The sequence below is a fragment of the Neurospora crassa genome, linkage group VII (genome assembly GCF_000182925.2).
Source record: "Neurospora crassa OR74A linkage group VII, whole genome shotgun sequence".
Lineage (NCBI taxonomy): Eukaryota > Fungi > Ascomycota > Sordariomycetes > Sordariales > Sordariaceae > Neurospora > Neurospora crassa.
In genome coordinates this window covers 1,467,724-1,486,607 of record NC_026507.1, presented here as the reverse complement: position 1 = coordinate 1,486,607, position 18,884 = coordinate 1,467,724, and the positions used below count along the sequence as shown (strand labels likewise).

The following is an 18,884-nucleotide window of genomic DNA, read 5'->3' as shown; positions in this document are numbered from 1 at the left end:
CCTGACCAGACTGCGTCAGGCAACATAAAAAAAAGTAAGGTACAGTTCGAAGTACTACGATGACTCCAACCTACCTAACCCTTCAAATGAAGCATCCACAATCCCAGACAACGTGAATACTACAGTACGTAACCGGGAGGAAAGGGCCCATAAGAAAAAACAAAAGAGAGAGCAAAAGTTTAGCTGTTACCATACTTTATGAGTTGATTAAAATACAAAAGAGAATCCAAATTTTCGAAGCCTTTAGTCCACGCAGTGAGTTGATCCGACATACCTTCCCATGTATATGTATGTAGAGGTACTTGTATGTATTCTACCACCTAACAATCCTCATGGAACAACTAAACTGACAAACCCACAAGTAGTAACCTCCTCTTCCCCCCCCCCCCCCCCCCCCCCCAAATTCATATTACGCTACTTGCTTGGGTGTCACAGCTAAGCCTCCCATATCGCCCTACCAACACCACCAGGACCCGGTCCTACCGTGATCTCATCACCACTAACATCCGACAAGGCATCTTCGTACAAGGTTCCACCAGGTGTTGGCAAGGAGTTTTTCCGTAGTTGTTCATGTGTTTGTTGTTGCTGTTGCTGTTGCTGTTCCTGCAATTGCTGTTGCTGCTCAAGATCCAGATCCAGATCCGTCGGCGGCATCAACCCCACCCCCACCCCCTTCCCACCACTCTCTTGCCTTCTTCCCCCTTCCCCTTGTTGTTCACTCCTCGTCGTTGTCGTCATCGTCGTCTTCAAAGGCCAAGCTTCCTCCTCCTCCTCCTCCTCCTCATTACCTCTACCACCACCTGAAGGAGAAGAATGAGAATTGTACGACGAACTCTCATCAATCTCAGCATGCCTTTCCTCCTCCCTTGCCGCCTCGACCTCCTCGCGTGGGACAGAAACGACTTCGACTTGGCGAACCATAAGGATTCCCGCGCGGGGCACAGAAAGCTCCGTCACTTGTCCGAGAGCCGAGGCGGAGGAAGAGGAAGAGGAAGAGTCGCTTCTAAATGACTTGTTCACGTCCGCATCCGCAAGGTTGTCGGTGCCAATGTCTTTATCGCTGGCGCTGCATGACGAAGAAGAAGAAGAAGACGACGAAGAGAAAGAGAATGATACCGAAGAGCCGTCAGAGTCCGCGGAGGACGAAGAGGAAGAGGAAGAGGAAGAGGAAGACGAGGAGGAGAGCGAGGCGGTAGAGATAGTCGAGTGGTGCCTGTTGAGGGTGGTTCCGATTGTACCGGCGGCGGCGTTGTTCGCAGCAACTTCGGTATCATTGATAGCAGCAGCGTCATGTGCCGTCGGTGCCGGTGCCTGATGGGATGCGTAATCGTCGGAAAGGAGGAAAACCGGGTACCGCTGGCCATCAGGCCCGTTACAGTACGTCACTGCAACAGCCTGTTCCCATCTTGCCGCCTCCGAATCAGTGGATTCCCCTCCATCTTCCTGCGACTGCGCTTGCTGCTGTTGCGGCTGCTGCTCACGAGCCCTATTGTTGATATCCGTGCTGGTGGACGAGGAAGGCGCACAATCGTAGGTACCGTCATTGTTGTCGTGCTGCTCCTCCACTACGGCTTCTTTGCCATTGGTGCTGTCTGTATCTGAACCGGTTGACTTTGTTGAAGCTAGTCTTGATGGGACAGTGAAGTGAGCAACATAACCACCACCACCACCACCACCACCACCACCACCGCCGCCGCCGCCGCCGCCGCCACCGAAAAGTCTGGGAAGTCTTTCGCTGTTGCGCCCGGGAACGGCTGTGGCATGAGAATCAGCAGCAGCGGCTGTACTACCCCCGTGGTGGTTATGATTGTTATGCGGATTTGACACCACAGCCATGACAGGCGCCGGCGCCGTCACCGTCTGGCCCGGCCTTGCATCAGTAAACATGACAGGCGGTACCTTGGCGCCGCGCAGGACAAACTTGGACTCGAGGATCTTATCCATGCTGTGATGCTGGATGAACAGACTGCAGATCAGCGCCGCCACCCCGGCGCCGGTGATGATCCAAAAGACGCCGTGGAAGCCAACCACGTACGCCTCGAGGGCGCCGACCCGCACGGGATCGTTCGGATCCATGAGCAGCATCTGCTGGACAAACTGCTCCGAATTGTGGGCGATCTTGACGGGCAACCCGAGCTGCTCGAGCCGCTTGACCATGACGTTCTGGAACACGGTGCCGCCAATAGCGACGCCGAGCGACATGCCGAGCGTACGCATAAAGGCGTACATGGCCGCAGCGCTGCCGGCGTCTTCGACCCGGCTGATGGCTTGGATGCCGACGTTGACGCTGGTCAGGAGCATGCCGTGACCGATGCCGAAGATGGCAAGAATCACAGCCCATACGGCGGTCTTGGTGTCTTGCTTCAGGTAATGGAGCAGACCACAGCCAATGGTGGCGAGCACCCAGCCGCTCCAGATGGACCAGCGGAAGTGCCCCAGGCGGGAGGTCATGAGCGAGATGACGATAGATCCCGGAAGAAGCAGGCAAGTGACGGGAAAGATGTTGAGGCCGGACTGCGTGGGTGAGGTGAAGCGGACGGCAGTAAAGTAGAAGGGCACATAGTAGAGGGCGCAGAACAGGATGAGACCCTGGAACAGGGCACAGCCGTAGGCGGCGATGGCGGAGCCTGAGCAGAAGAGAGATGCGCGAAGGAAGGGTTCACGGGCGCCGTACTTCTCCCAGATGATGGAGGCGAGGACACTGACGCCGCCAACGGTCATGGGCACGATTGTCTGCACGCTGCGCCACTCGAACTGGATACCCGCCCAGGACATGCCGACGAGAAAACTGGTCAGTCCTCCAATGAAGAGGAAGCCCCCGAGCCAGTCGACTCTGGACAGCTTGGAGCCTAAAGAGGTCTTCTTGGTTGTGAGCTTGACAAAGGCGGGCACAAGAAGCAGGCCCATTGCGCAAAAGGGGAACTAATCATTGGTTGGTATCAGTCATTGAATCGCCCTACTCACTTCTAGAAAGCGAAGACTCACGTTCAAATAAAAGCACCACCTCCAAATCGCATGCTCAACAAACAGCCCTCCAATCAATGGTCCCAGCACGCTCCCCAAGGCCCATGCTCCCAGCACAATAGCGAAGTACTTTGGCCTCTGTCTCAGCGGCACGATATCCGCAAAGATGACCTGACCCATGGTGATGATGCCACCACCCCCGATCCCCTGCACCGATCTGCCGGCAAAGAACACGGCGAAGCCTTTGGCAATGGGTGCGCACAAAGCCGTGCCTAGCGTGAAGAGCAGCACGCTCACAAAGAGCATCTCCTTGCGCCCAAAAATGTCCGACAAGGCGGCGATGAAGGGCTGGCATACAGCGCATGTGAGGAGATAGGACGTCCCCGCCCAGAAGGCGTCCGTCGATGTCCCCCCAAAGTCTTCAGCCAGCGTGGGCAGAACGGACACGAGGATGGTGGCGTCGAGCGCCACCATGAGACTGATGATGGCCATGGTAATCATGACTGCTAGCTCCTGCTTGCCAGGTTTCCAATCTTCGAACGAGGGTATGTTTTCTTCGAGCTTGGACGGATCCAGAACGCGGACCAAGACCTCCTCATCCTCGTCGGTTGACGACTCTCCCGTGCGTGGCGGTTGGCGGGTATGATGGTGCTGATTGATCATCGGGACGGGTTCCGAGTAGGAGCGATGGGGTCCCGGCGGGTGATGGGAGGCTATTAGGGGTGCCATCGGAGGCAGGATGTCGGAGGTAGGCGACCCACTACCACGCTTTTCCGGATCATTGTGGCGCGAGGTTGGCTGTTGATGTTGTTCGGACATCGGTTCTGGTTTTCCCTCGCTTTAGAAATGACAGATGGGCTGAAAGGTGCGAGGTCAACTCTAGCTGGATGCTGATATCTCCCAGGAGTAACACCGGCGTCGTGTAAGAAAACTACCGAAACAACGGACCGTATATTACGTGGGATATGGGAATTCCTCAGGGTCAGATATTGCCTGGGTAACGATGGAAAGCTAGAAGACGAGACCACTTGGCAGTAATGAAAGCCCTGTGAATCTGGAGACAAAAAAAAAAAAGAGGATGGAGGATAACGGAAAAGAAGAGTACGCTTTAAGGTTGAGTTTGCGGGGTGCTAATGAGCTTTCAATAACTCATTGTTTATGGGAAAGATGAAGTTTGAGATTAGAACCACCAGGACCAATTGGCCATTCTAGGTGAGAATCGTTATCGTTTAGCCACATTGTGTGTGCTAAACCATGACGCTTGAGTGAGATAGCTGCCTCAATGACAAGCGTATGTTCTTCTCCTTCTCTCATCACTGGATGATGAATGCTATGCAAGGTGAGGTGGACCGGGCTAAAGCGAGGCTAATGAGGCGGAGTTGGACCCGTAGCCAGAAGGGCCAAAGGTCCGTTATCACATCTCTTCTCTGGTCCCTCGGCCCCTCCGACCATTGTGCCGGGGTGGCTTTGTGTAAAAGTCATAATGATTCTTGGGGCGGGCCCTATAAGTCGAGATGAATCTGTAGTGGAGAGATTCCGGATGAAGACGCCCGAAGAGGGTTGGTGGGGGATAACGGCGGGATTACCGTGACTGAGCTGAGAGATGCGTTAGCTTACTGTACCATGAAAGGGAAAGTGGTGATATCCGTACATGGGCAATGTGAGTTATACTTTTGAGGCTCGGCTATGTAGGGCTGTGTTCGGGGCCGCTGTACATATTGCTGTAGAGAAGGCTTTGTATTACCATACACATAGCCCGCAGCTGCACTCCCTGTACAGTATTGCAATGGTAAGGCTCTTTCGAAAAGCTCTTTGGTGCTATGTGTTTGTTGGTATTGGGGTGTGAGAAATTGAAGTGCTGTATCAATAGAGGGCATAGTTGCTGAGGTGGCTTGTTGCTACTTCAAGTTCTTGCAGCCGTAAACATGGGGTCAGGGATCTTGAAGGAAGTTAAGAAATGCCAACATTTCAGTAAGGATCCTAGCCTTCTAATTGGTCAAATAGAACATTTAGATGGTTGCAGCAACTTGCAGATGTTAACTTAAATCCAACCGAATACGAAGAGTGCAGCTTGAGACTGCACCTTACAGCCACCAGAACTGCTCGGTTTTCTCTACGGCTTTTCAGCGGCCCTGAACACAGCCTAGGTAGGTAGTTAGGCAGGTACCTAGGCAAGTGAAAAGACCGGGTGGTAGAAAAGTGAAGTAGAAGACGGACCAGTTGTTAGTTGTCAGCCACCTGAATTGTGGCTGGCTATAAAATTGGCCAGAACATGTCGAAGCAAACAACCAAGTGAGCTAACTGGCAAATGGGTGTTGGGGCTTGAGGGCTTGAGTGCCTCCGTTCAGCTGGGAATGTTTGCTTCCATGTACCTATGCGGCTATTCGATTGGCGCAACAAAGACCGTTTGGCGTCTTCCATAGGTGACTTGCGTTCATGGGCTCGATTCACGATTGTCCTTTTAGGGCTGAGCTCAGAGGAGGAGGCGGGCATCATTTGGCATCTCGTTTGAACGGCGATATGATAGCGGAAAGCAACCCCAATACGGCTACCGTTGCCGATGAGCTGGCGACGGAGGTTCTTTTCTCTGGCTGTTCAGCTTCACAAAGTGCAGCCATGATCTGTTATAGACTGCGGCTCAACTGTCGTCACCTGCGAAATTGGGGCCGCCGTGATTGGGCGCCATCAAGCCAAGCGGGCTGGCTGTACTGTACCATGCAGCAATCATGTACTTGTTGATAGGTTACGCTTGGGCGACGAGATGGTGGTTGGGTAGTCGAGCATGTCAGCGCGCGCCGCGGCGTCAATAACTCGACGGAGAGGGTTGAATGCTGATAAGAAAGAGAAAAAGGCCGCCCTCATTTTTTCCAGCATTGTTGCGAAGTAACCAACACCATGTGGGTTTGACACAATGGAAGGCGATGTTGGAGGAAAGCAGCCTGATATGGATGTTGTTTTGACGTTGAGCCGTCGCACAGGAGGTTCAATTAAGCTAGGTACATAAGCTTTCAGCCAACGTAACACCAGTGACATGGACCCTCCACATGCCACGACCAGTTTTTTGAAGCGATCTACCGCCTAGGTACCGATCACTATCTGAAAACTGTCACCTGCCATGGCATACTACGTTAGTGTCTGCTAAAGCGCCCTGTATCCACGACTGGCACCGCGACTGATAGGCTCAAGGGAAAAAAAAAATAATAAAAATAAAAATTAAAAAATAAAAAAAATTATATAAATAAAAGAAAAGAAAATGGAGTGATGATATAACTGTACCTGGTAAGGGACTCAGATAATGTGGTGTTGATGTTCAGAGATAAGAAGGAGTGCAGATATCCTATGGAAATGCAGCTTTTCATCCACCGTGTTAGGTACGTCGGCGCCGTCCGAGACGTCTCGGGCTTTTTCGAGTTGACGCCTATCTGACGTTTACACATTTACACCCTCGGCCGGCGCCACACCAGTCCACTCATCGATCATGAAGCACAGCAGCTCGTCTATCAGCGCCGTTATCACGTGTTAGCCAAACGAGGTTGAGATAAAACAAAACAAGCACCTGCATTGCAATGCCAAAGGTAAACATACATACGGACAGGGTAACCCTCATGGACCTCGAACGCCTCTACGGTAGATTAACACCCAGGAAAGCACATCACAACCCCCCAACAACCCCTTCCACCACATCCCCCAACATCCTCAACCCATAATATCTCGCCACATTCCTATACACCTTCAGCCGTCTCATCACCTCCTCCCTCTTGACCAACTCCCTCCATTCTCCACTGCACGTACAATGCTCCATGAACTCATTCACCCTCAGCGCCCCGCACTTGCCGCACTTGAGGTCCTGCGTCGTCCACTCCACCACCATGGCCTCCACCTCCGCCACCAGCCTCTCCTCAATCTCGTTCCTGTCGTAGTCCATTTCGCAGTAAGGGCATTTCCACCTTCCCTTTTCTTGTCCTGGAGCAGCTCCTTCCAACTCGCCGCCGGCCGCTCCGCCTGCTGCTGACACGTCAGAAACGGCCGCCAAACTCATAAAGTCCTCGTCTCGACAGAGATCAATGTCCCTAGCCATGGTACAGTTTTCGCAGCTGAACTGGGCCAGTTTCAGACTTTCCGATGGGTTTTGGAACGCGCCGTCCTTGCTGAACTCGCGTACGTCGAACATGGCGAGGAGTTCCTTGCGCAGCAGCCGCGCTTCGAGCGTGATGTTCTTGTCCAAAGATAAAACCTGCATCAGGGCCTTGACCAGCTCAAGCACCGGATTGGCCGACGCTGCTACTTTCTTTCCTGCCGCGTTCTTGGTATTACTCGACTTGGCATTGGACATAGACAGGTGAGACAGGTGAGATCCCGGTAGTTGGGGAAATGTGTAATCGCCTGCCAGCTCCGGGTGCAGGAGCTCGCGCCTTTGCGTGTTGATGAGGTTGGCGATTTCCTTCTTGAGAGGCTTCTCGAACGCTTTGCCCAGGATGATTTGCCCGACGGCGCCGTCCTCGCCGAGATTGCCATTGCGCATGTTGACGGGCAGTTGGGTGAGACGTGGCGTGGCTGTTGGGTCGCTGCCAAAGGAGGGTCGCTTGATGCTGTGCATCAGCTGGATAAACTCGACGACCCAGTCGCGGAAGATGGGCTGCAGACGGACAGGGAGAAAGGTTGCCATTTGCCAGTGCATAATCATCTGCAGGTCCTGTTCGTCCCGCTCGAGCACCTCTTGTGTCGCCTTGCCGCCGTAGTTGAACTCGTCATACCATACCAGGTAGTCCCAGTACTCCTTGATTTCGAGGTCGATAAAGTGAAAGAGTGGTTTGCCCTTGATGCTCTTGAGAATGTACTGGGTATATGCATACGCATTTCCAACCTCGGACTTGGTGGTCTGGAGGAGAAGTCTGTTGGAGCTGGCAAAGATGACCTGCGATCCTACGCGACGGAAATCGGCCATGAGCTGGAGGAGCGCCTTGCGGCTCATCATCTGGACATAGTAATGCAGAGCACGATCGTACAGGCACGAGGCTGGCGATTCGACCCAACGGACCAAGTGCTGAACCATCACGTCGGCCATCGTGGACCCCTTGCAAGCTTCCGCCCACCATGATTTGACCATCTCACGGAGCACCTGCACGCCAGCATTGGCAAAAGCGTTCTCCGAATAAAGAAATTCTTCGCCGTCTCCACTACCGGTTGCATCGGCGGCGGGATTGAAAGATATGTTATCCGCACCTTCCAGCTCATTGATGAGCGAAGATGTGAGAATGGTGTTGATAGCCAAGTTCCGCACCTCAAGGTCTATACACACCGAAGCATAAGTGCCGGGATTGTTGACGGACGGCATCTGAACCTGATCGAGTGGGCCAACCACATCGTCCTTCTCATAACCAGCGTGGTCGGGGCGCGGACTCGGTGACCACCAGAGCACGACATTGTTGGCCATGAGCCGGCGAGCATATGCGATATCGATCAGGAAACGGGGATCGTCTCGCTCCAGGTTGCATAGCGGTACGTCGCCGTACCGAGCAAGAGCCGTCATATGGGTGATCCAGGAACCCAGGCTGAGGTAGTGATTGACCAACCGACGGGCCACCACACTTTGCCAGCCTAGTGGGGGCAGTGAGCTGTCCCCTTGATCATATCGCAATGGCATCACAGGGAATTCCCCCAAGATGGGAATCTCATGAACCAATAGATTGCGCTGTGAGGATTGGATGACCACCATGGTCGGTCCGGACTCTTCCTTTCTCAGTTTCTTGACAATGTCGCCAACCTCAAGGAAAGCTTTCCGGCGGGTGGTAACTTGGGTGATCTTGATATTCAGCTTTTCCTGGTACGGGAAACACTCTTGCCACTCCGCTCCAGCGGCCTCCTGATTCCTCCTTGCCAACATGTCGGCATAGAGCTTGTTGATGTTTGGCAGGTCTTGCCCTCCATCCTTGGTCCTCTGCTGGATGATGACGTGGGCTTGGTCACTGGTGGTGGAGAAAAGACCAAAGATCTGGCGCTCACCAGCGCTAATGTGGGAGAGATAGATGTAGGCCATACGGGCATCGCCCAAGTACTCTCTCGGCTTGAGTGGTCTCTTCAACCCGGACAGGTCGAATCCTTGGTCAAGACCCTTTCCAAGTACACCAGGTTGGCTTTCGTCGATAGTGCAAAGATTTCCCAGCTGAAGAAGGGCGCGCATGTTGAGCGGTAGCTGTTTCTCATACACGCCTTCCACACTGGGATGGTTGAATAACAGAGAGAACTTTTCTGCTTCCGCAAAGTAGATGTCCTCCGGCACCGTAAGCTTGAAGAGATGCACAGAAGAGTGGCCATTAGGCAATGTATGGTTGACCTGTTCAACATGGCAGCCTTCAACTTCAATGTCGGGCAGTTCCCTACTCTTCAAGTTCAAGAATACTTGCCGGGGCACGTTAATCTTGAGAGTGTGGATCTTGGCATCGATCAGCACATGGGCAACGACAATGCCTGGACTGTCTGATGCCCTCAGCTGCAGCAACTGCCAAGTGTTTCGGAATGTCATCTCAGCCTGACTGCGGAACGTCTGCTGGATGTTGCTCTGCGCGTTGCCACGCCTTTCGCCAAACAAGTGTCGCCTACGAGCCCTTGCCTGCTTCTGGAGCTTCCACTTTTGCTTCTGGTACTCCAAGAAAGCCGCGTAATCCTCGCTAGGCGACGGCATCTTCTTGGGAAGCGCCGCAAACGGGTCCAGGTTCTCGGCTGCTGCTGGTTCCGGATCCTTGCGTTTCTGAGCCGTCACCGTTTTTTGCGTGGCGGAAATAGCATCACTGACAGTCTTGGGCTTCAGCAAGTTCCCAAAGTCCTCCATATCTCCAAGCTGGGTGCCGTTCGCAAGGTGGGTGATATCTTGCAGAGGGCCTTTGGTGGTAGGCCCAAACAAGTCCGTAAGCTTCTTTTGCTTCATCTTATCGTCTTTGATGTTGATCCTCCGCTGCAGCCAGTCCGGATGCGGCACGCGCGGTACCGGGTTGCGAACTTTTTGCAGAGCGGCTGGGATGGTGATGAGCTTCTGGATGACGGACCCAAGACGTTCGAGATAGTAATCCCAGTCAAGGAGTGCTCGAGGGTCGGTATCAGCAGGCTCCTCTTTGAGCCATTTCTTGAGATACATCCTCTTCGTTTCTTCTTCGGCAGAGAAGATGGCAACCGGCACGGCACGTTCGGTGACCGGGGCATTCTTGGGTCGGGCGCAAATGATAAACTTGCAGTTCAAACCCTTGTCTTTGACCATTTGCTCGCCCAAAAAGTCGGCAAGGCGCTTGGCTGTGGTGATGGATGTTGACTTTTGGCTTCCGTACTCCTCCAACGTCTTGGTCATGCTGCGATTCTCAGAAATCAGTTCCATAAGTTCTTCATCCGCAAGCGTTGCACCCTTGCTATGCAGTACATCAAGCCAGCGGTTAGCGACCTTGGCGACAGCATTATAGCATTCCGCCAGGGTGGTACCCTCCAGGAAAAACTTGAAGATCTGCTGCTGGAAAATCTTGATGAGCTTCAACTCGCCTCTTCGCTTCACTTCGAAGCCCTTGAGCTCCGCAAGACTGCCATCGTCATTGAAGACGGCATATCTCTTCTTCAAGTTCTTGTCTTCTTCTTTGGAGGTGGGTAGGATCATGGCCTTGTACGGCCCGTCGACTTCGAAGAAGATGGAGTTGTCGCTGTGCGTCTCGTATTTGAAGGTCTTTGGATCGACCAGAGTCTGGTACTGGTGGTTGGTGAACTTGTCATGGACCAGATGGTTCAACATGACACATGGGTACGAGATGGTCATTTTCTTGCCATTTTTGAGTTTGAACACAAAGTTCTCTGGGAATGTCGCCGGCAACATGCACCAGATACCATCAGTGTCTAGCTCGAGTGGACGACCCAGTCGCTCAATGAGCTGTCTCGCCAACTGGATAATGGTTGCGCCCGTCAAACAGGTGACACCGGCCATTTCCATCGAGTACCATCTAGATCCCTTTCTCATGACGTATCCGTAGAAACTGTTGAGAATGACCTTGTGGGCCAACTGCAGGGAATCGAACAAGATAATCATCTTTTTGGCATTATCGATTTCGGACGCGGATGCGCCCGAGCTCTTGAGCGAATCCGTCTTGCCCTTCCACACCTTCGCCTTGCCCTTGTAGTCGTATCGTCGGTCACGGAAGTCACGGACTGTGTTGATGTAGAAGGGGTTCTCGCGCTGGCAAATGATCGCTTCTCTGACAATCGTGGTGGAATCGTGGATCTTGTGGTACACCTTTTGTGAGTAGAGCTGCAGTCTCTTTCGGATGAGAGTGGCTTGTTCGTCTGCGCTCAGGTCTTGGAATGACCGCATCGGGCTGTTTGGGTATTTTCCTGGAAACCTCTCGTTCTCGAGTGCATGGCGAATCATGTTGTACTCGTCGCGCTTGGCTGGCAGGTACTCTCCTCTCCAGGCCCACGGTAGTCTTCTGTCACAAGTCTTTCCTGGGCGGTTGAAGTCGCATGCTGCACAAGTTGACTCGGAGATCATGGAATCGGGTTGTAATCGGTTGGTTGTCATAATGTTGGGGTACATGGAGGCGACATCAAGATGGTAAATGAGCGGCCGTTCCAGTCGATTGGGCGTCTCTTTGAGGTTCATCAACCTGGCCGTTATCTGCTCCTTGACCTCGTCGTAGTTGGCGATATCACTCAACTCCTTCTTCTCTTCAACCGTAATACTGAACGTTAGGGCTGCATCAAGATCCCGAATCAGCTCATCCACGGCGGTAGGGTCAACCGCGAAGTTGACGGGAATATCGGCGCGGAAGACGCCAGCTTCGATACTTTCGACGTGACCACCAACGTACGTTTCGGAGTCCAACAAGTGTCCTTCCCAGAAGGACTCCTTAGGCTGGACATGTTTATTGGGTAACACAATCTCCTTTTGGTAAGCCTGTACCATTAATAACATCTCGCATAGCGTACCGGTTCCCTTTCTTAGTGTATCGTCTGGGCCTAGCGGCAAGATGGTACAGAGAGAGAAGATGAAAGGATGCACATATTTCATGTACAGATAGTATGTTGCGACGGCATCGGAGACGGAGTATTCGGCCAGCGTCTGCGGCCTCTCGCTGGCATATGGTGTCATAAGCTCAGGATCGAGTTCATCGGGATCGTATCCAAGCTTGGCAACGGTGACGGCTTTGAGACCTCTACTACCCTGGGGGAGATAACTGTCACGGTTTACCCAGTGAAAGCAGTCCATGTGCACACTGTAGTTGCACTTGTACTGATCCTCACTGTCCTTCTTCCAGCCGATCTCGTGGTACATGTCGATGCCGTTGATACTGGCACGAGCCTCCACGAAAGGCCAATCGAAGAAGTCACCGTTGTAGGTGGCGATGACGGTTGGTCGGGCCTCCTTGATGTGCAGGAAGAATCTTTCGAGAAGGGCCTTTTCGTCAGGTTCGTTGAAGATCATAAACGGACCTTGGTACTCGGGTTTTGGTGTGTAGTCGAAATCAGCAATGTCTTCGGAGATAATCTCTCTATTTGTGATCAAGAAACCCTGGCCATCGATCATGTATGAGACCATCATGATCTGGTCAATAGCGGCGTCGGGAAACTTGAGGGGCAACTTGGTGGTCTCGATATCGAAAGCCATTACGACGGGATCGGCCATGGCCAAACGTTCCTCGTTTACTTTTACTGTCGTGACTCCATTCTTGGCCTCGACATGATACCATCTAGCAACTCGTATGTCTGTGGATGGTCAGCTAAGCACACACGCTGGGGAGTGTGCAAGGAGAACTGACCCAAGTCTATCATTACTCTCACATGGTATGGGACGTCGTATTCCCGGATATCAACAATGAAATCGCTCGCCTCTGCAAAACCAGCATTATGTCGTCGCTCGTCATTTCGTGAATCGTCATCAAAAAGATCAAACCCGCCGTTCGCTCTAATTGGGGGGGTATGTGTCAGCAGCGGTGATCAGCCTGTACAGATAACATGAGAGGAACCCACGATGCTACTTCGGCATATGTATCCATGGCATCCATGCCCTTTTTGTTCTTTTCCGCAATGGGCATGACATCGCGCTTGGCGGACATCAAGTCCTGCACGTTATGAAACCTCAGCTCCAAGAATGTTCGACGATAGCCCAGCAAGTGGTTGGGCATCTTGAGATCTTCCTTCTCGACCCGCCGGATGGACTTGACGCAGCCGCCACCAGGCACTCTCTTGCACCACTCCTCGACCTCGCCTTCGTGACCTTTTCGACATGCGACCAGAAAGTATGGCTCATATTCGACTGTGGCTTTGAATGTTGACCCGTCCTCTTCGATGAAGTAGCAGTCGAGTGCCGCGCGACCGCCGCCGCCGGGGATACGGGGGTCGTCGATGGATGTCGGTTGTACGTTGACCAGCCAGCCTTCGCGCTTCTTCCCGGCATCGTATCGGGCAAAGCCCATGTTCTCGTCGATCTGGTTCGCAAGGGCTGTCCTTTCCCATTTTTCGTCTGTCGAGGTAGCCTCGCCGCGGGCGCTGGCCGAGGCAGCGAACGTTCGTGTTTTGGATCCGCCATGGTAGGCGTTCTTGCCACCGCGACGGTAGCCCTTTTGAGGCTGTCGCCTTAGAGAAGTGTTGGGCATATTCGAAGAATTGGATTGGCCCTTGCGTAGGCCCCGAGATGTTCGTCTTGTGCTTTGGTCTGCCCTCCGTTTTCCGTCCTGTTCGGTAGGATCTCTCGATCCAAGAAAAGTCGGATGGAAATGGAAGGAGAGACAAGAAACAGGAATATGTCTTTTTCACAAGTAGGTTGACATGGAGGGCCAGCCAAGATTCGAGGTATGGCTGGCACAGGGTCCCTTGGTTTGGTGAAGAGAATGGGGTTGTGAGATGGGAGGCAGGCACTTCAATGTTTGGAAAGTCTCAGGAACCCATTAAAGTCGTTTAACTGGGAGACGCGCCAGACGCGACTACGTACGGTAGACGGTCCAATTTGTCTGACGCGCCGGGCGCTAAACGCACACATTGCCCACTAGTCAAGCTGATCGTTTCAGGGCACTCACAGGGCGTCAAGGCGCTGAACAAGGATTGGAGCGGTGGGGAAGTGGGCTGCCCGCCGGCAGACGCTCCCTCCACCTACCTCAGCTCGGGACACGGCCCCTCCGCCGGGGCGGGCATGCTCGAATCATGAAGCGGCCCGATCGGGAGGGACGGGAGCTTGGACCTTCCATTGTTGTCTCCGTCCAAGTTGCCGTCCATTGGATCTCCAAGTCAAAGCTACCTCTACCTAAGAAGGTCGGGCATTGTACGAGCTCGTCCCGTAGCCGGCTCCGAATCTGAGGGCGGAAGTGTAACTGATGTTACTAACTTGTGTTTGTTAGACGGAAGTTCTGATGACAATTGGAAGCTGAATCTCTACGGTAGCTCGCCTAATGTTCCCCATGTAAGTGCGTTAAAGTACCTGCATCTTCCCCGTAATCCCGCAAGGTCCCCACCAGGAAGAAAAAAAAAAGCTTCCCCGCGACACCTTCGGCCGCCGTGCGGAAGACGACGGAGAGAACGTCAATGAGCAGTCTCCATTGGCCAATTCCACTTTCTTCGTTTCCCTGCTCAATCCGTCACTTCAACTCACCATCACCTTACCGATACATATCGTGACTGCCATTCAAACACTGCAATCCCAGCAAGCGAATAACAACCAGCGACTTCCACATATATTCACACAACTACCATACACGCACAACTCCACACTTTTCTCTGCGCCCTGACAGAACTGCGCATTTTCGAGACGGAACACGAGAGAAACTGAAGCCCGTCCCATCAACAATCATCGCAAACCGCAACCATGACGCGTGACCAAACAACATCATCAACAACAACAACAACAACACCCACAAACCCCGACGCCGCCGCCCGCTCCTGGCTAAGCGGCGGCAGCGGCGGCTCTCCCCCTCCCCCTCCTGCTCCATTTGCGCCCTCTCAAGACCTCCAACAACAACCACCACAGTCCAACAACACCACACCACAAGTAGTCCCAGGCCAGCAACAACAGCAACAACCCTCCCAACAACAACAAAAACAACAAAAACCCACCACCCACTCATCCAACCGCATCTCCCTCACCGAAGTCGCCTCCACCATCTCCCCCTCCGACTTCCTCTCCGTGCACGAAACGCCCTGCGCCCGCCAAGGCTTCATGACAGGCATCGGCGCCGGCGCAGGCATCGGTGTGTTGCGGTGGATCATGGGCCTGCCCATCCCGAAAGCGGCCAACTGGGGTGTAGGGTGCGGGATCGTGGGGGCGATGGCGCAGTACGAGTACTGCCAGTGGCAGAGGAGGAAGGAGAAGGAGAAGATGCAGAGGGTGGTGGCGGTCTATACGAAGAAGCAGGCGGAGAATAGGGCCAAGGAAGCTAAAGAGGCGAAGGAGAAGAAGGCGGCGGAAAAGGGGGAGGTGGTGCAGGGCACGTCGATGACTGCACCTGGGGGCGAGAAGAAGAAGAGCTGGTACAAGTTTTGGTGAGGGGGGGTGAGGAGGTGAGAGGGCTTCTTTGATGTGCTGAGGTGAGACGTTGTGTTAGGATAGAGGTGAAGAAGGGCATAGCTAGGAGTAGGAGATGTAGGTTATGACTTGCACGGACATATATCGATACCTTTTGAAGTTAAGGGGCGTTGTCTGGATTCATTACGCACAATGGCAGCATGGTTATGGCGCACCACGGCAGCGAGTTCACCAAGTGATAATTCATTCTCCGGGGACAAAGGCATGCTTCTACGCTTCAAAGTCATGTTAAGCAATGATATTAAGCAAAGAAAGTGCATGCCTCTAGAGTACCTAACCTCGAGGCGCCCCAGCTCTGCGAAAAAAAAAAAAAAAAAGAACATGGTAAAGACTCATGTGCGAGTCTGTCCTTCTCTTGCGATATCCTACATTCAAACCCGTCGTATTTCATGCGCAACTGAAATTTCCCATAGTCCCTTCCGCCAGCACGTCACGGTTGCTCGCGTCTTATCGTATCCGAACCAGTTCCCCCCTACACCCAAACGCCAAACATGCCAATGAAAAAGGCAAGCCATTGAGTTGATCATGCATAACTTGCTTGCCGGACAATTAAGAGCCACAAGCAGAGAAAAAGGCCCGCCCGTCAAGCCTCAACCCTGGCAATGTCAGCGCCAGCGCCAGCCATACCAGAGACGCTTGTATTACCACTCCCGCTAGCATCCCCTTCACTAGGTCCCTGACCCTCCGCCGCAGCTGCCGCCTCACTCTGCATCACACCCTCCATCATCGTGACCGGTGTCGGCGGTGGCATCTCAACGACCGTCTTCGTCACCGTCTCCAAAAATCTAACCATTCTCTTCTCGGCCTTCAGCTTGCCCTTAGCAGTCGCCATAGCATCCTTGCTTTTGGGTCCGCCATTACTGCCTCCACCACCTTCATTGCCGCTGCCCACCAATCCGTCAGCACCCGCTCTTCGCTCTTTCCTCCTGGCGCGAGCCTCGCCCATCTCGCGTTTTCGATACTCGGCCAGCTGCTTCTTGCGCTTCATCCTGCGCGCGTGTTCCATCTCTGGAGTAGGCCTGAAGCCGATGCCGTTGATACCGGTACCGTCGTCGTCGCTGTCGTCCGGGTCGTAGACGGTGATTTCGGAATCTTGCCAGGTGAGGCTGGCGCGGATCGGATCGATTACGGTGGGTGAGTGGGGGGAGGATGTTGAGGTCGATGTGGCCGGTTGAGGTTGGAGGGGTGGTGATTTTGATTTCCGGGGCTTCTTTGTTGCGGCCGCTGCTGACGACGATGACGGCGGAGCCATGCTGATGTTGGCCGGCTTCGGCGCTAAGGGTCTCTGGGTTGGTGTAGAACTGGGGATGGCGACCACTTTGGTAATCGATGAGAGGGGAGAGGAAGATGGTATCGGGATGTCATTGTTCTTTGTTGTTTGGGTGATGATTGTGCCGCTTGTACCCATCGTGTTGTCTCCCAATTCAGCCTGTTGGTTTTCAGCGGGGTCCATGTTGAACCGAACGCCCTTGGGCGCCAGTCGTCGCTTTGGAAATGGGCCACTTGGAGTGATGACAGCGCCTGCTTGTTGACTGACTGGAGTTGATGGCGTTGGCATGGAAGAAGTCGAGTCCGTTCCGGCAGCTTCAAATGTGCCGCCATTGTTCGTCGAAGCGGGAGGCCGCATTGGGGTTTCGGCAATGCCCGTCATGTCAATGTCTCGATCGTGGAGCTTGGCTCGCTTTCGGGGCCCGCCTGGTCGCTCACGATCTTCCTCAACTTCCTGCATGTCTTGCGACCGTGAAATCCGTGGAAATGGGTAGCCAAAGTACTGCTGTTGGGTTTGCGACAATGGCTGTTGTGGTTGCAATGTCGATGTTCGTGCGGGCGCAATGCCTCCACCAAAGACCCCACCGGTAGAGGTACCGCCGAGGGCCCCGCCATTGAGGAAGAGCTGCTGTAGCCTGTGTGCCACAGTGGTCCGTGGACTCTTGCTGCCGTCCTCGGTGTCTGTGGGCAACCCAAGCTCAAAGGTGAATTCCCCTGTCAAGCCAGTCAAGGCCCTGGTCTGGTTGAGATTGGGGATTGTTGGCTCGAATGGTAACGGACGTTTGCGCTTGGGGGTTGAAAAGGAAGACGGCGCTTCCATGTTGAGCCGGGGCTGGAGCTAGGTGCCCAACACCGTCGGTTGGAGCCAGGCTTTCTCGAGGTGGTAAAGATGATGTGTTGTTGCGGCTACTATGTTCACTAGGTGTGGTAGCTGTTCTCCTCAGCTTGTTCACCAAGGCGGCGTGACGGCGTTTCTGCAAGGTACGTTGCCTGTGAGTGGGCGATAAGGATGATGCAAGATGCAAAGCGGGTTGATAAACCTAGCGGCGGCAGCGAAGCATTGGATGGAAGCGAGTGAGGAATTCGAATAGGAATCGAGAAAAGCGTCAAGTGCCGGCAGTTCTTGCAACAATGGATAAGTTGATACTGGCAGATTGTCGAGGTAGGTCGGTGCCAGGTAGAGGTAGGTAGGTACTAGTGAGGCAAGCTAGATGTAGAGATGCACGGAGGGTTCCTTCTGGTGAAGGTGGGTTTGTTGACGTGCGCCCTTGCCGAGATGTCCGTAGAGTGGAGGTAAGAGGTAACGTAGCTGCTGCACTGGACACTGCCGGTGCTTGATGGGTGCTCGAAGCGACTGTGGAAGTCCAGTGCCCGCCCGTTGTTGGAAGAGAAAGTGGAATCGAACACAGGCTCAACCCGTGGAAATCAAGGGATAACGGGCGTCAAGGGAAAGGTGGAAGGAAGAGAACGGGAGCTAAGCAGTAAAGGTGCTCCGGTTACCTAGTGTAATCTGCCGGAGCTTGTTGACGGTCCCGCTCCCTTCGATCCGGCAGCCGGAACACGGTGGGTTTTGTCCCATGACTGTGACCTCTACAAGTGTCTGGCTCCCGTCCTCCCCAATGCCCGAATCGATCAATGGACGGAGACCTTACTATGCGTAGAGTGACACCCACGCCATGGACGAACAACTGTAAGTGGAAGGTGACGGAGTGACGGAGGGTTCCATAGCTGGCCCCGCATCGCGCCTCGTGGCAGCCCACACAGCCAGCTCAGGGCGCCCAGCTGGGTTTAGCGGCCAGGGATTCTCGATAGGGCAGCCGATCGGGGCAGCTCGGCAGGCAAGGGAGCAACCGACGGACCCGACCTTGCGGCAAGGGCCACTTCTGCTTCCATTTCTCCTTCTCGAGTCCTGTATTTTCTCTTCTTTGCCATTCTGTTCACACGTGCCTTGATACTTGAATACCTCTAGTTGCCTCTACTCAACAAATTTTGATCAAGCCAAAGATCGATGTTGCTTGCGACGGCTCCTGCCACGTTTCTGCCAGGTCAGCCACTGTCCGCTATCTGATCTCCAAAGGCGTTTGTGCGGCTGGATCAGTCCAATAATCAC

The 18,884-nt window shown here is 53.7% G+C and overlaps 4 protein-coding genes across 4 annotated transcripts; 1 reads left to right on the top strand and 3 right to left on the bottom strand.

The window, feature by feature from the left end:
• Positions 1-435: 435 nt before the first annotated feature.
• Positions 436-3,627, bottom strand: NCU10910 (hypothetical protein; the record flags this gene model as incomplete). Its single annotated transcript, XM_001728210.2, has 2 exons — positions 436-2,922; positions 2,986-3,627. 2 exons carry the CDS (start codon positions 3,625-3,627, stop codon positions 436-438), a joined length of 3,129 nt encoding a protein of 1,042 aa, XP_001728262.2.
• Positions 3,628-6,393: 2,766 nt separating this feature from the next.
• On the bottom strand, positions 6,394-13,846 carry NCU04548 (DNA polymerase epsilon; the record flags this gene model as incomplete). The annotated part of the gene is made up of 4 exons (XM_950846.3): positions 12,961-13,846; positions 12,750-12,895; positions 6,757-12,696; positions 6,394-6,461 (listed from the first exon to the last, which is right to left on the bottom strand). The coding sequence occupies exons 1-4, from the start codon at positions 13,584-13,586 to the stop codon at positions 6,394-6,396; spliced, it is 6,780 nt and encodes a 2,259-aa protein (XP_955939.3). The 5' UTR covers positions 13,587-13,846.
• A 617-nt stretch (positions 13,847-14,463) lies between these two features.
• NCU04549 (hypothetical protein) lies at positions 14,464-15,659 on the top strand. Its single transcript, XM_950847.2, has one exon. The coding sequence runs from the start codon at positions 14,789-14,791 to the stop codon at positions 15,464-15,466; it is 678 nt and encodes a 225-aa protein (XP_955940.1). The 5' UTR covers positions 14,464-14,788; the 3' UTR covers positions 15,467-15,659.
• Positions 15,660-15,729: 70 nt separating this feature from the next.
• On the bottom strand, positions 15,730-18,450 carry NCU04550 (hypothetical protein). The gene has a single exon (XM_950848.2). It carries the CDS (start codon positions 17,592-17,594, stop codon positions 16,089-16,091), a length of 1,506 nt encoding a protein of 501 aa, XP_955941.1. The 5' UTR covers positions 17,595-18,450; the 3' UTR covers positions 15,730-16,088.
• Positions 18,451-18,884: the final 434 nt, after the last annotated feature.

Bases quoted from the DNA above. Each gene is read 5' to 3' on its own strand.
- NCU04549 (XM_950847.2), top strand. From the start codon at position 14,789: ATGACGCGTGACCAAACAACATCATCAACAACAACAACAACAACACCC.
- NCU04550 (XM_950848.2), bottom strand. From the start codon at position 17,594: ATGGAAGCGCCGTCTTCCTTTTCAACCCCCAAGCGCAAACGTCCGTTA.